Source organism: Arachis ipaensis, chromosome B10, assembly GCF_059453495.1.
Source record: "Arachis ipaensis isolate K30076 ecotype BB chromosome B10, ASM5945349v1, whole genome shotgun sequence".
In the NCBI taxonomy this organism is placed as follows: domain Eukaryota; kingdom Viridiplantae; phylum Streptophyta; class Magnoliopsida; order Fabales; family Fabaceae; genus Arachis; species Arachis ipaensis.
In genome coordinates, this window is record NC_142435.1 from 142838916 (window position 1) to 142855723 (window position 16808).

General features: G+C 36.0%; 2 protein-coding genes and 1 pseudogene across 3 annotated transcripts; all 3 read left to right on the top strand.

Annotated features, from left to right (window-relative positions):
- The first annotated feature begins 1470 nt into the window (after positions 1 to 1470).
- Positions 1471 to 2956, top strand: LOC148581970 (malonyl-CoA:anthocyanidin 5-O-glucoside-6''-O-malonyltransferase pseudogene; annotated as a pseudogene). The gene has a single exon (XR_015896580.1). The product of XR_015896580.1 is annotated as a malonyl-CoA:anthocyanidin 5-O-glucoside-6''-O-malonyltransferase pseudogene (transcript).
- Positions 2957 to 4991: 2035 nt separating this feature from the next.
- On the top strand, positions 4992 to 5491 carry LOC110267506 (uncharacterized). The gene is made up of 2 exons (XM_021113154.2): positions 4992 to 5036; positions 5105 to 5491. Exons 1-2 carry the CDS (start codon positions 4992 to 4994, stop codon positions 5489 to 5491), a joined length of 432 nt encoding a protein of 143 aa, XP_020968813.1.
- Positions 5492 to 14822: 9331 nt separating this feature from the next.
- On the top strand, positions 14823 to 16536 carry LOC107624131 (malonyl-CoA:anthocyanidin 5-O-glucoside-6''-O-malonyltransferase). The gene has a single exon (XM_016326594.3). It carries the CDS (start codon positions 14823 to 14825, stop codon positions 16407 to 16409), a length of 1587 nt encoding a protein of 528 aa, XP_016182080.2. The 3' UTR covers positions 16410 to 16536.
- The last annotated feature ends 272 nt before the right edge of the window (positions 16537 to 16808 follow it).

The following is a 16808-nucleotide window of genomic DNA, read 5'->3' on the forward strand; positions in this document are numbered from 1 at the left end:
TTTTCTATTTGTGCAACTTTGTTGTCTTATGCCAAAAAATAAAAACTATTTGTATTTTATAGTTGATTGATTGGATAAATAATAGTGATATCATCATAATTTTGATAAATAAAATAAAAAATATAAATATGCATGTAATAATTTTTTATTTGTATTTATTATTAAAATGAGACTAAATAGCAAATCAAAGAGGGAGTATTCACAGAGTACTAAAATATATAAATTAAGACTAATTTTTTTTTATCTTCATCCCTTCTAAAACTCATGAATGATAAAATAATTTATTTTTAGTAAAAAATAGTGATTTTTTTTATTTGATTTGCTATTTTTAGTGAAAACAATTCACTATTTTTTACTAAAAGTAAATTATTTTATCATTCATGAGTTTCAGAAGGGATGAATATAAAAAAAATTAGTCCTAGTTTATATATTTTAGTACTCTGTGAATACTTACTCTTTGATTTGCTATTTAGTCTCAATTTAATAATAAATACAAATAAAAAATTATTACATGCATATTTATATTTTTTATTTTATTAATCAAAATTATGATGCTATCACTATTATTTATCCAATCAATCAACTATAAAATACAAATAGTTTTTATTTTTTGGCATAAGACAACAAAATTGCACAAATAAAAAAAAAATTATTTAGCTAGACCTCAAATGCAAATCAACAGCAAAGAACACAACCCATGTTCTAAACTCTCCGAATCTCCTTTGTATGGTTGATATAAATAAAAGAGATTGAAGTGATTTTTAAAGAGAAAAATATATGATTTAGTGAATTTTTAGCTAAAAATAAATTATTTTATTATTTATAAATTTTAAAAGAGACGAGAATAAAAAAAATTAGTCGTGATTTATATAATTTAATACTTTGAGTATTGTATTTTTTATTTGTAATTTAGTCTCACTTTTAATAATAAATACAAATAAAAATTTTATTACATGCATATTTATATTTTTTAAATTATATTGTGAAATGATAAATTAAATTTTTTATTTATGATATTATTTAATTACTATATATCATTAATTATTTGTTTTGTAATTATTTTTTAAATAAAAATTAGTTTTACTATTTGTTTTCAAGCTCAACATTTCTCTAGCGATTTACACACGTGTCCCAATGCACATAAACCGTTACTACCAGTAGCGGTTTATGATCAACCATAATCATGCAGAAATCGCAATAACAGCGGTTTTCATGCTGCCACAACTCAACGTAATCCGCAGCAGCGGAAAAATTATTTATCAAAAATAATTTAATATTTATATAGTTAAATAATACCTAAAACTAATAAAAATGGTTCATCTCAAGAATTTTTCAAAAAAAAAAATCTATATTATATTGTTTGTATAAATTTGCCCAGAGAAATTGCTGTGTGCCGGCTGGACCCATATTGGCGCCATAGTGCCATCCAGACATACACAAGTTGCAACGAAAAAAATAAAATCTAATAACTTGCATCTCTATCATTCTTTTTGTTTTTTGATGATGGCGCAAACACCACCACCGATCAAAGTCCATGAAGTTTACAAGGTATCGCCGTCACAAACCACCACCACCACCACAACCACCACCCTACCCCTCACCTTCTTCGACATAAGATGGCTAAGGCTTCCACCAGTTGAGCGTCTCTTCTTCTACGCATTCCCAAACCCAACCATTTCTTTCTTTGACTTTCTTCTTCCCAATCTCAAACGCTCCCTTGAACTCACTCTCCAACACTTCTTCCCCCTCGCCGGTAACATCACTTGGCCACAACATTCTCCCATTCCTACCATCACCTACGTCCCCGGACATGACTCCGTTTCTCTCGCTTTTTCCGAGTCAAACGATGACTTTGACCACATTTCCTCTGACTTCTGTGAGGTTTCCAAACGACGCCGTTTGGTACCTAGCTTGAGCGTTTCCGATGACAAAACCTCTTTGCTCGCATTACAAGTTACTCTCTTTCCAAACTCCGGCTTCGTCATCGGAATAACAACTCACCACGCAGGTGTCGATGGAAACTGTTCAACGGTTTTTGTAAAAGCGTGGGCGTACGCGTGCTCCAAGATCATGGAACATCCATCTCTCTCAACTTTGCCAACGATATCGTTACCTGAAAATCTAACACCGTTTCTTCATAGATCCGTTATAAAGGACGCGAAAGGACTCGCCCAATCGTTTTCTGACGCGTGGATGAACTTCTCTGGACCAAACAATAGGAGCGTCATGCTCTGGGGAAACAAAAACAACCGTGAAGAAGTCCAGCTCGATAATAATGAGCCGGTTAAAGGCATCTTTGAATTGAAGCCCTCGCATATTCAGAAGCTCAAGAATTATGTGAAATCCAAAACCGGCATCGTTAAGGTTTCAACTTTTTCTGTTACAGTTGCTTATTCATTATCATGCTTAGTGAAAGCAGAACAACCAGAGCAGGAGCAAGTTGCTCTTGTGTTCCCTGTGGATTGTAGATCAAGATTGGAACCAGTGGTTTCTCCAACTTATTTTGGTAACTGCCTCATGGGGCGTTTGGTTTTGGAAGAGACAGAGAAGGTGATGGCAAGCGAGGGGTTCGTTACCGTGCTGAAAGGGATAAGCGAGGTTTTGAATGGATTGGAGAGTGGGGTTTTGAATGACGTAGAGAAATGGCAGAGGAAGATTGAATCTGTTTTTTTGGAAGGAAAGAGAGCGTACTCCATTGCTGGTTCAACCCGGTTCGGGGTTTATGGGGTTGATTTTGGATATGGAAGGCCTAAGAAAGTTGATGTTGCTTCGGTGGATAAAACCGGAGCTTTTGCACTTTCTGAGAGTAGAGATGGTGATGGTGGTGTTGAGATTGCTTTGGCTTTGAAGAAGGAACAAATGGAGGTTTTTTTATCTCTTTTTTATGGTCAATTTGAATCTTTTTGATATATCTTGAAACTTGAATATAAAATTCTAGTAAGTTTATATTTTATGGCGACTGTTCTGGTTGTGATGGTCTTGTCGAACTATAGCGACTTCTATACTTAAAGAGTTATTTTTGTTGGCTGAACTATAAGTCGGCTTGATTCAAACATATCCTCAAGTCAAAAGTGAATTTTTAACTATAAAGGAAAGACAAGCAAAATAAATAAAGGACATGAGTGTGTTGTGATGCATTACTTTTTGGTTCTTATATAGAGTAAGTTTATTGTGTCAGTAATGAGATTTGTTGAGATCTTTGGTTAGTCCGAGCATATCGCTATATGAGTTCTGGAATTAAACCATTCTGCTTATCGTGATTGATTACGTATCCGAGTTTTTTGAATTTGGTTGCCGAAATTTTAGGTACACTTCATAGCTCCTGAGCTTGACATGTGTCAGAGGAAGCAGGACAAACTTTGTTATTTCTATATCTCGGTAATGTCTTGTGGTGTGTAATAGAGTATCCTAGCTCCTAAACCCGTTCTAATTCATTTGAAGAATGTGAAAAATTTTGTTATTAATTATATTTTAAATGTTACCTAATTTCATGCACTCTTAAATTGATTGATGTGAAACGTGGCATGAATTTTGATGAATTTTTTATTATTTGATCAATTTATATTTTGAATATTTTTTTTGGATGATTCATATTGAAGGTACGGTTAAATATACACAACCGTGATTTTTCACTATTATTTTAAAGGTTTGTTCTTTTTTCTAAGTTGATACTTGTGAAAGTTTCAAAGAGAAAAAAAAAAGTTTAACTTCTCTTTTGTCCCAAGTCAAAAGATAAGTTTTGGATTCTGTGATTATTTTTTTTTTTTTGGGTTTTCCTTAGTGGTAGGATAACGGGAAAGTCAAAAGTAGATATTGATAAAAGTGACCCCTATTCTTGGATAGACAAAAGTGTCAAGAGTCATGTGTCTCGTTTTAACAATGTCGAATCTATAAAGGTGATAGGTTCAGATGTTTGGGTCAGAAAAGGTAATCATTCACATAGAGGTGTTCCTGTGTGGGGAGAATGACCGTGTGTGTGTGAGAAGTTGAGCAATTGGCCTTACTTTTATTTGTATGGTTGTTTGTTGACGAAGTTAGGTGTTAGATTGCATTATCAGATTTTCCATGTGGGATTTTGTATTGGTTGAATTGTGCTCTAACACAGTTGCATCTGAACTCCGGGGGCTTTGTCAGGGCTTTCGAGATATTGACGGAGTTGCTGGAGCAAAACCTCCGTCTTTGAGACTATTTTTTTTGCTTTTTTAGGCGAAAGGAGTTGGTAGTGGCTTGTGGGTGAACCTAAGTAGTCGCCCTGATAGATCAATTTTTATGCTGTATAAATCATCGTTTAAGGATTTCAAAATTATGTTTGTTAAGATCAGGAGTGCTTTAGACGAATTTTCTTTTTATTTGAATGAATACCTGGAAGAGAGATTCCCTCTCACATGGTCCCCTGAGCCTCTACAGGTATTAGATGTCAAGGATAGATGTTCTGATGATGATATAATTATGAAACTTTTAATTGATGGGATGGAATCCAAAGAGGTATTATCTGTTGTTGAGTTATTAAAATGGGATGTGGATAAGCAAGTTGTTTCAGACTATTTAGGTAACTGTAGTTTTGGTAAGAACGTTCTTGTTTTTCTAAATGTGTGTACTAATTATAGCTTGGCTACTTTGTGGTAAGGGAGAAGGCTTCGACAATAACCACAGCTAGTCTCAACTCATTTTTTAGCCAGAGGAAGAAAAATGAAAAAGAGGGGTCAACAACAAATACGAACAAGGACACTGGTATGGGTGTCGTTTAGTCTGAGCTAAAATCAAGACTAAAACGAAAGAGAGGGTAGCCAGTGATTAAAGGAAAGGCGGCCGAAGTCATCGATTTGAAGGACGAGGATGATGTTACTTTACAATTGGTGGAGTCGACCTATGAATCGCAGAAAAGGCTGCATGAATACCTTGAAGATGTTCATGCGAAGTCTCTTTGGTCTAAGTTGTTTCCCTTTTCGGATCTTGCCGACCAATTCAGCCAATTTCATGATGATATTAAAATGATTAACGAAATTGGCCATATAGGGGCTAGCTGTTTTCTGCAGGTACATGTATTAATGGTTCTTGTGATAATGACTTTTCCTGGTTCATTTCTAATTTGTGTATTTTCCAGGTTATTGGTGCTCGCCTTGTGTCAATTGGATGTACACAAGAGGTGTCTTTTGAAATGGAGAAGAAGGATACTGCAACCATTGAGGAGCTAACGAAGTTTGCGAATGAAAAAGAACAAAAGGTGATTGAACTTTCTTCCTCTCTGAAGCAAAAGAATGCGGAGCTTGCTGGTGTAAAAAGTCTCCAATTGTCCACGGAGGAAGAATTGAAAAAATTGAAAGTGGAGAATCAGCAGTTGGGTGCTCGGGTAAAGGAGTTAGAGACCGAGTTATATAAGGCTGATGATCGAGATTTATTGTGTCGGTCTAGAATTTTTTCTTATAGAAATAATAACTTCGTTGTAAGCATAGTTCTAAACCAACAAACAATTCCCACATCAAAAATTTGAGTTGTCACAAGTACAAACCCCAAATAAGAATTAACCAAAGTATTTAAACCTCGGGTCGTCTCACAAGGAATTGCAATGAAGTGTTTAATTATTGGCTATGAAGATGCAAGGGGGTTTGATTTTATATTTTTTCAAGAAAATAAATGGCAAGAAAAATTAAATGACAAGAAAGTAAAATGATAAGAACTAATAAAATAAAGAAAAAGTACTCTTGGCTAGATATAGGTAATTGAGATTACCATCCTTGTCTACAAACTAAATATTGATAATTATGAGGAACCAAGCTCACTAAGTTTACTTCTATACTTGAAGTATATTAAATGGCTTAATCAACATCAACCCATAAGTCCCAACCTATCTACTAATTAGATTAGTAGTGGGTTAATGTCAATGGGTATCAAATTGATCACCAAGGGTTTTCAAATCACCAATTCAATGAGACCCAATGACTCAAGGTCACTCAATTCCCTTAGCCTAGGCCAAGAGTCAAGAAAACTACTTAAAAATTAGTGTAAACATTTTATCAAACACATAGAGTGCAATAAAAGCAAACATCACAAAATGCTAGAATTAGTGAAACCCATGACTACCACAAGCAAGAAATCAACAATAACAACTAAGATAAACATAAAAGAGCATGGAAACATAAGATTGCATTAAAAAAATCAAGATCCAACAATGTTCATCAACATAAAAGAGAGAAAAATAAGAAATTAACAAGAGAAACTAATAAGATTAAGACAATAGAACACTAAAACATAAAGAGAATTGAAATCAAAACAAGAATTGAAAGAGAAATTTGAGTGTGATTAACCTAACTTTACCCTAATTTCTATCCTAAATCTAGAGAGAGGAGAGAGCCTCTCTCTCTCTAGAATTCTATCCTAAAACATGATGAAAAATGAAATCAACACCCTAACCAAGTAGTCCTAACATAAAAAGAAGTGATAGAATATATAAAAATTATAACTAACATGTAACCTATCATGCAATGCAACAACTAATTCACAAAGACAAAAATTGAAAAATTGGTGTTGAAAGGGAAATTGTTACCCATGGAGATCGGTCGAACGACCTCCCCACACTTAGAAATTTGCACCGTCCTCGGTGCATGTAAAGAAGAGCAATGTGGACGGGTTGCTACAATTGATGAGCTTCCTCAAAGGGTTCTGCGGATGAACTTGTTTGCTACCCCATTTAGAAGCCTTTCCATTCCTTTCCTTCTTGGTGGCCAACCTAAAAGGAAAGAGAAAGAAGGATAATTAAACCTATAACAAAGATATCAAAGCAAATAGAACATAGGCGAGGGCTAATGCCAAATAAGAGCATGGTTCTCACTACATGTTAGCTATGCATGTAAGTGAGAGAGCAATATAGGCAAAGGGCATATCAATTAATACTTGATGTAAGAGGAAAGTCAAAGCATAAGTGAATAACATGAAGAGCATGTCGAGCATCAAGTTCAAACAAGAAAGAGTGGATCATGAAAGACATGTAAGCTCATATCAATGCACAAAGAATATAAGAGTCATACAAGATTAAGCATTGATTTAAAAGTTTAATCACCCAACAATATCAAACAAGTCAAGAGGCACCAAGATTAACCAAGAAATTCTCAACAATTGAGTAAGAGAATTCAACACCATTATTAAAATAAGAAGCTCATAGAAAAAAAAGAAAGTAAAAACAAGCTATAAAAACAAAATGAAAATGCAAAGAATAAAAGTATGCGAATGCAATGGACAAAAGAAAATGGAAGATGAGAAAAAAAAACTTTTTTTTACCGGCGCAGACGGGTCATGCACGCTTACGCGCCGATGTGCATTTTTTCCGAAGGGCGCGTACGCGCCATGTGCGCGCACGCGTGGGTGAGATTATGCGTGGGGCACAGTGTCAGCCCAAGGTTGGCCCAACTTTCTGGAACATGTACTAGGAGAGCAGGTGGCGCTATCGGCGCGCGCGCGCTCAGTGTGTGTGCGCGCGCATTGCACAATTAGCTTCAAGGACGCATACGCGCCAGGTGCGCGTACGCGCGGGTTGGTTTATGCCTCAGGCATGGTGCTGGCGCAGTGTAGGTGCAACTCTCGGGTCAATGTATGGAGGGATGAAATTTTTCAATCGACGCGTACGCGCACATGGAGCGTGCGCGTGGAGGGGTGAAAATGCTTAATGCACGCGTACGCGTGCAGTGCGCGTACGCGTGGATGGTGCTCTATTTTTCAAAAATTTTCTACATGTTTGCATCAATCCAAGCATTCTAAACCTCCAAATAGCTACCAAAATACCATAAAACCTTATTTAACCTACTAAACTACCAATTATACTCAACAAACTCAACAAAACATGAAATCAATCTAATTACCAATATGTACAAAAGGGAAAAATGAAAATAATTTACCATGGTGGAGTGTCTCCCACATAACACTTTTAGTTTTAAGTCCTTAAGTTGGACATTTGGCGGAGGTCCTTGCTAGGGTGGTTTATGCTTGAATTCATCCTTGAATCCCCACCAATGTTTGCATCTCCAATGTCCACCGGGATCCCAAATTAGGCGCACAAGGCCTTCAAGTAAGCTCAAGTAAATGACAAGGTCCCAAGAGTGTTGAATGTTGAAATGGATTCCAGGGTCCCAAACCTTGTTCTTGCACCCATCTTCTCGTTGACTAACATAGTTAAATTTGGGTGACAAGGCTTGTGAATTCTCAATTAAGTATCCAAACATTCTCCTAGACCCATGCAATTTGGTTCTACACCAACCATTGCTATTCAATATTGAGCATACAACCATCATGAACTTAGAGTGATGTTTCCAACCACTACACAACTCTCTCTTACTCTTAACTCCACAAAGAGCTCTAAGTTGACCATCATTTTCAATCAAACTATATTCAAGTGAGAAAGCAAAGCTTAGGGATAAGAATTTTACCCACTTGAATGTTGTGTTGGATGGTGACTTAGGAAGGGGGACCTCCCCACACTTAGCCAATGTGAGATCCATTCCCTTGTGCTCTTCCTTTGCATCTTTCACCTCCTTGCAAGTTTCTTCAACTTCAACTTCTTTCTCCTTGTGGCTCTCTTCCAATTCAATCTCTTCTTCATTGCTCACCAAGGGCATGAGAGGTTATGCATCTTCTTCTTTGACCTCAATTTAAGCCTAATGGGAGGGGATTCAATTGTAGATAGGAACTCCTCAATGATTGAATTCATCTCTTGATCAACCTCTTCAAAGTTTTCAATCATAATATGCTTTGGAGGTTGTACACCCTCCTCAACATCAACATCAAGCATCTTGGAAGAGGGCTCTCTAATTCTACATTCCCATGGACTTCCAACATCTCCTAGGTCTTCAACCACTTCTTCCGGCTCAATTATCTCGACTTCCTCCCCTTGTGGCAATCCTTGTTTCAACTCTTCTTCTACACCTTGAAGCTCTAAACTCACTCCCTCACTATGCTCCTTGATTTCTACTCCACATTCAACAATGGGAGTTCCTTGATCGCATAGGCTTAGGCGGGAGGAGACCATATTGCGAACGGCTTCCGCTATGGTAGCTATCTTGGCTTCTAACTCCTTGAACTCCTTTTGGTTTTCTTCTTGCCTTTGAATGTAAGAACTAACACATTCTTGGAGAGAATCATCCATTGGAGGTGGTGTGGAAAAAGAAGGTTCATTGTTTGGGAGGAAAGTTTCATAATTGGAAGTTGGTTCATCTTGGTAAGGGTATGGAGGTGGTGTATATTGAGGTGGTTCTTGAGAGTAGTTGTTTCGGAATTGTTGTGGTTCTTTGTATGGTTCACAAGACTCATAAGGTGGTTGGTATGGTGGATAAGGATTAGGGTTATAATGAGGTGTTTGGTGGTAGGGGGCTTGTGAGTAAGGTGGTTCAAAGTCATGTTGAGGGGGTGGTTCATAGACATGTGGTGGTGGTTGTTGACAATCACAATAAGGGTCACCACATCTATTAGATTGATATGCATTAGGATTAGAATTATACCCATAAGAAACCAGAGGGGGTTGTTGCCAATAAGGTTGATCAATCCCTTGAGACTCCTCCCATCTTTGATTGTTCCATCCTTGATGTACATCTTCATTGTAGCTCCCATTTCCTACAACATAATTTGAACCAAACTCATAGCTAAAGTGGTGAGAATTCATAATAGCAAGAGAAAATAAAAACAAAACTAGTAAGAACTAATACAAACAAACTCCTAAACAAGCAAAAACTAGCAAAGAAGCATATTAACATATATACAATAGCCAATAATATAGCACCATTGCAATTCCCCGGCAATGACGCCATTTTGATAATGAGATTTGCTCGATGGTCTAGATTTTCTTCTTATAAAAAAGAATTACTTCGTTGTAAGCATAACTCTAAACCAACAAATAATTATCACATAAAAAATTTTGGTTGTCACAAAGAACAAACCCCAAATAAGAATTAACCGAAGTATTTAGACTCCGGGTCGTCTCACGAGGAATTGCAATAAAGTGTATGCTTATTGGCTATGAAGTAACAAGGGGGTTTGATTTATAAGGGGCGGAAAATAAATGGCAAGAAAAGTAAATCAAGCAAGCAATTAAAGAAAGCAAAATAAAGAAAAGCAATTAATAAAGAGAGACATTCATGGCAAGAATTGAGATCTTAGGCCTTCCATCTTAGTCACTAATAACAATAATTAACAAGAATTTATCTTATTACGTCATCCCCAATGATGGAAGAAGATATAGGTTATCTTCCATGAGAGAAAGTCTAACAAGACTAGCTAATCTCAATCTAAATGTCCTAATCAACTCACGAATTGTATTAATAAGAGATTAGAGTCAATAAAAATGATATTAACTAACAACTCTAGATCACCAACATAGGTTGGGTTTTCATGACTCAAGATTGCCTAATTACTCTTTTCAAGACAAGAATGCTCAAAGTCTACTCTAAAGCCCAACCAAGCATTTTGTCAAACACTTGGTGGGTACAAATGGAAAGCATAGTAAGAGTGCAAGAATAATAAATCTACCAACTACCAATTGCAAGAAAAGTAAATTCACAACTCAAATCAACAATTAAAAGAATATCAAACATAAATTTCATAAAAGAGATCCAAATCCATCAAGAGTTCATCATCACAAAAGAGAACAAAAAGGGAAATTAACAAGAGAGAGCAAGAGAGTTATATCACTAGAGCATAAAATTGTAAAAGAAACAAGATGAAAGCAAAGAATTAAACATGGGTCTATGATGCAATTAACCCTAGGAACCCTAATTCTAGAGAGAAGATGGAGCTTCTCTCTCTAAAAACTAACCTACATGATGCTAAGTTACAAAACAATTACTTCCCCCTTGCCCAAACTTGAATTCTGCATGAAATAGCATCAGAAATGAGTTGGATTGGGCCCAAAGTGTTTCAGAAATCGCCCCCAGCGATTTCACCTTTAGTGGGCCACGTGCAGCATTGGCGCGCACGTGTACAGTACGCGTGCATGCCCCTAAACGCGAAGAAACTATAACAAATTTTATATCATTTTGAATTCCAAAATGTTAGCTTTCCAACGCAACTAGAACCGTCTCATTTGGACCTCTGTAGCTCAAGTTATGGTCGATTGAGTGCGAAGAGGTCAGGCTTGACAGCTTTGCGGTTCCTTCATTTCTTCATGAGTTCTCCCACTTTGCATGCTTTTCTCCTCACTTCTTCAATCCAATACTTACCTTATGAACCTGAAATCACTCAACAAACATATCAAGGCATCAAATGGAATTAAAGTGAATTGAATTTAGCTATTTTAAGGCCTAAAAAGCATGTTTTCACATTTAAGCACAAATCAAGGGAGAATTGCAAAACCATGCTATTTCATTGAATAAATGTGAGAAAATGTGATAAAATCCCCCAAATTAAGCACAAGATAAACTACAAAATTAGGGTTTATCAAAGGCCTTTGTCCAGGAATTTGACCAAGCAGTTTCTCAGGTCAGAGTTGTATTCCTAGAAATGGATGTTTAAGAAGTTGGATGCGACAAAGGTGGTTGTAAATGGGGAGCTAGTTGATGATGATGCCATGGGCGGAAAGGGAAGTGATAGTTCCAGCATTGGTGAAAAAGAAGACTGACTTTATTTAGTAGTAATATTTTTAGCTTTTGTCTAGCTTTTTTGAACTTGTCTTTGCCGATCTTTTATGATCAGCTTAGTTTTGTATTTTGCTGGATGGATAGCATCTAAGTATGAAGCTTGGTTTTGAATTATCTGCTTTATAAACATTTTGAGTGTTTTGGCATTTATATATTGATATGTCTTTTGAAAGTATATAAAGAAGAAATGGTATTCATAACTCCTTTATTATATTCATGAAATACATGAGTATGATTGGCATCGAGCCTCGTTAAAACCCTCTTGGTGTAAAATCCAATATGGGAAAAAAGCTCATGAGTGAGAAAAAGAGTACCTTCATTCACCGATGTCATTAGACCTATAGTTGATATAGTTTCAATGATGAAACATTCTATGAACTAGAAATTGGGTCCCCTTTAGCGTTTGTAGCAAGTAAGCCCTTATGCCGAGCACTTTTATGACGCGGTAGGGGCCTTCCCAAGTTGCGGCTAACTTGCTATGGCCTGACGGTTCCCGAGCTTCTTCTGTTCATCGAAGGACAAGATCTCCTGGTTGGAAAAATTGGGGAACTACTTTTTTATTATGTTTTCGTTCGATCAGTTGTTGCATTGCTCGTTGTCTAAGCTCAGCAATATGTCTATCTTCTTCATCAATGTCTAGCTCGACACGTCTTGTAGTTATATTTCTACTGTCATTGTACAGCTCAGTTCTTAAAGTGGGATGAGCAATTTCTACAGGTATCATTGTGTCTGCTCCATAGTATTTTGGGGATAAGCTCGATTCATTCCCATTTTGCATTATTGGGCTTTCTCTTCATGACCTGCAATATAACTCGGTTAGCTGCCTTAGCCTATCATGTGTGAGTATCTTGTACCCTTTTTCCCTTAGTTTTCTAGTCATTTTTAGTTAGAAATTATTAATCTTTATTATATTTTAGTGAAAAATCCTCTTTAAATGCTACTTTGAGTTATTTCAGTGTTTTTTATAATTTCAGATGAAATTCGAGTAATTTGGCAGAGTTTGGAGCAAAAGGAATAAAGCTGGCAGCCCCCCAGGGCGCTAGCGTATGCGAGCCTGCCCCCTATAGGGTGTTAAACGCCCAATATGGCATTTAACGCCAGCAGTGCTGTCCGGATTCCCTCTCTTTGGGCTTCTCAAGTGGATTTAGCATTTATTAGTTATATTTTATTTTCTTTTTGTAATTTTTAATTACAAACAATATCTTTTAGTTTTAGGATTTATTATTTTATTTTATTTCCAAATCAAATTAGGTTAGTATAAAAGGGAAAAGATCTCTTGTATTCGGGATCTTCTCTCTTTCGCATGTTTCACTCTTCAGAACCCTAGTTTTTCTCTGTAAGTCATGAGCCACTAAACCTCTTGGTTAAGGTTAGGAGCTCTATTTATTTCTATGGATTAAGAGTATTATTTTTCTATTTTGATTAATGTATTGATTCAGTTTCAATGATTGTTTTCGTTCTTAATCTTATGAATCTGGGTAGAACGAGAGTATGACCCTCATTTTACATGAGTTCTTGTGATTCTCGAGAGAGTTATCTCGCTTGAACAACAGCTTGAAAACAAATTTCTCCTAAATTGTTAATTACATGAACTAATTGGGATATGTGACATATAATCCTGTTAGCTTTGGGTAATTAGGGTTTTTGTAGTTATAAACCAGTTTTAAACTTAACCCTCTAATCGAAATTAAGTGACCACGAGAGTGGCAGTTAATGAAGGTTAGAGGAGGCTAAATCACTAAGAGATTAAGGTTTAGACATTTACAGTTTGCCATGAAATGAATCATATATTGTTAAAATAGTTGGAAAAAACTTTTAATCCGGAAAGATAAACATCTCTGAAGCCTTAACTATTTTCTTGCACTGTTTTTACACTAAACCTTTATTTGCTTTTTTTTATTTTCCTGTTTATTGTTTATGCAAATTTCAACCATCAAAACTTCTTTTTGTTTGCCTGACTAAGCCGACTAGATAACCATTGTTGCTCAGTCCGACAATCCTCGTAAGATCGACCCTCACTCACCTGAGGTATTACTTGGATGACCCGGTGCACTTGCCGGTTAAGTTGTGAGAATTCTAAATCCCGCACCAAATTTTTGGCGTCGTTGCTGAGGATTGTTTGTAATTGACAACTATTAGTTGTCTGGTTGCTTAGATTAGGTATTTTCTTTAGTTTTGTTTATTTTATTTTTCCTTTAATTTTTTATTTTTGTTTTATTTACTTTTCTTTTAATTTCTGATTTTAAGTTTGGTGTTCCTTTAGTATTTTTTTCTTTTTTCCCCAAAAAATTTAGTATTTTTCTTCTTTTTAATTTTCGAAAATTTTTAAGTTACCTTCTTATTCTTATTTTCGAAATTTTTAGGGTTTTTTTTCTTTTTAGTTTTCAAAAATTTTGAATTATTTTTTTCCTATTTTTCGGGTTTCTTAGTTTATTTGCTTGCTTTAATTTATTTTATTTCTTATTTCTTTTTATGATATCTTACCGGGAGCTCTTTATACTTTGATATAGAGACTCCCACTTTTTCTTTGTTTCTTATTTATTTATGAGCAGGAACAGTACAAAGACGAAAAAAATCTCAGGAAAATGCTAATGAGCATGCAATGAGAACGCTTAGCTCATACACTGATCCCACGCTTGACTTCTACGGGTGCCAAGAATTTTTTACCAAATTTATTCAGACCTTCAGACAGAAAGATGGAGAGTCCCTCTATAAGACTTGGGAGAGATACAAGCTGATGATCAGAAAGTGTCCTCCTGACCATAGTTATCAGAACTGGAATGAACCGGCCGATTTGATCGAAAAATCGATGAACTGGTGATCCGACGGTAAGGTTAATCAATTTAATATATTAAAATTAATTATTAAAATTAATTATTATATATTTATATATAAATATATTTATAATTTAATTTATTTATATTTATTTTATATTTTATATTAATAACTGATTTAAATAATTAATTTTGATTAATACTTAAAAAATAAATAATATAATATTATTGATAAATATTATATTATCAATTTTGACATTTAAATTCATATTTATATATAATTTGTACATAAAAATATAAATTTAAACTTATATTTATTAAAATTTTATACATATAAATTAATATAATTTATGTTTATATTTCTAAAATTTATACACATAAAATAAAAAAATTATTTATTAAAAATAATACCTAAAAATAATAAAAATTGTTCATGTCAAGAATTTTTCAAAAAAAAAAATCTATATTATATTGTCTGTATAAATTTTGCCCAGAGAAATTGCTGTGTGCCGGCTGGACCCATACTGGCGCCATAGTGCCATCCAGACATACACAAGTTGCAACGAAAAAAATAAAATCTAATAACTTGCATCTCTATCATTCCTTTTGTTTTTTGATGATGGCGCAAACACCACCACCGATCAAAGTCCATAAAGTTTACAAGGTATCGCCGTCACAAACCACCACCACAACAACCACCCTACCCCTCACCTTCTTCGACATAAGATGGCTAAGGCTTCCACCAGTTGAGCGTCTCTTCTTCTACGCATTCCCAAACCCAACCATCTCTTTCTTTGACTCTCTTCTTCCCAATCTCAAACGCTCCCTTGAACTCACTCTCCAACACTTCTTCCCCCTCGCCGGTAACATCACTTGGCCACAACATTCTCCCATTCCTACCATCACCTACTTCCCCGGACATGACTCCGTTTCTCTCACTGTTTCCGAGTCAAACGATGACTTTGACCACGTTTCCTCTGACTTCTGTGAGGTTTCCAAACGACGCCGTTTGGTACCTGGCTTGAGCGTTTCCGATGACAAAACCTCTTTGCTCGCATTACAGGTTACTCTCTTTCCAAACTCCGGCTTCGTCATCGGAATAACAACTCACCACGCAGGTGTCGATGGAAACTGTTCAACGGTTTTTGTAAAAGCGTGGGCGTACGCGTGCTCCAAGATCATGAAACATCCATCTCTCTCAACTTTGCCAACGATATCGTTACCTGAAAATCTAACACCGTTTCTTGATAGATCCGTTATAAAGGACGCGAAAGGACTCGCCCAATCGTTTTCTGACGCGTGGATGAACTTCTCTGGACCAAACAATAGGAGCGTCATGCTCTGGAAAAACAAAAACAACCGTGAAGAAGTCCAGCTCGATAATAATGAGTCGGTTAAAGGCGTGTTTGAATTGAAGCCCTCGCATATTCAGAAGCTCAAGAATTATGTGAAATCCAAAACCGGCATCACTAAGGTTTCAACTTTTTCTGTTACAGTTGCTTATTCATTATCATGCTTAGTGAAAGCAGAACAACCAGAGCAGGAGCAAGTTGCTCTTGTGTTCCCTGTGGATTGTAGATCAAGATTGGAACCAGTGGTTTCTCCAACTTATTTTGGTAACTGCCTCATGGGGCGTTTGGTTTTGGAAGAGACAGAGAAGGTGATGGCAAGCGAGGGGTTCGTTACCGTGCTGAAAGGGATAAGCGAGGTTTTGAATGGATTGGAGAGTGGGGTTTTGAATGACGTAGAGAAATGGCAGAAGAAGATTGAATCTGTTTTTTTGGAAGGAAAGAAGAGAGCGTACTCTATTGCTGGTTCAACCCGGTTCGGGGTTTATGGGGTTGATTTTGGATATGGAAGGCCTAAGAAAGTTGATGTTGCTTCGGTGGATAAAACCGGAGCTTTTGCACTTTCTGAGAGTAGAGATGGTGATGGTGGTGTTGAGATTGCTTTGGCTTTGAAGAAGGAACAAATGGAGGTTTTTTCATCTCTGTTTTATGGTCAATTTGAATCTTTTTGATATATCTTGAAACTTGAATAGTAAATTCTAGTAAATTTATATTTTATGGCGACGGTTCCGGTTGTGATGGTCTTGACGAACTATAGCGACTTCTATATCTAAAGAGCTGTTTTTGTTGGGTGAACTATACGTCAGCTTGATTCAAACACCTCAGGTGAAATACCTATAAAAGATACTTAGACCCTCAAGTCAGAAGTGAATCTTTAACTATAAAAAAAAGACAAGCAAAATAAATAAAGAGTATGAGTGTGTTGCGATGCGTTGCTTTTTGTTTCTTATATAGAGTAAGAGTTTATTGTGTCAGTTATGAGATTTGTCGAGATCCTTGGTCGGTCGGAGCATATCGCTATATGAGTTCTGGAATTAAACCGTTTTGCTTATCGTGATTGATTCGTTTTA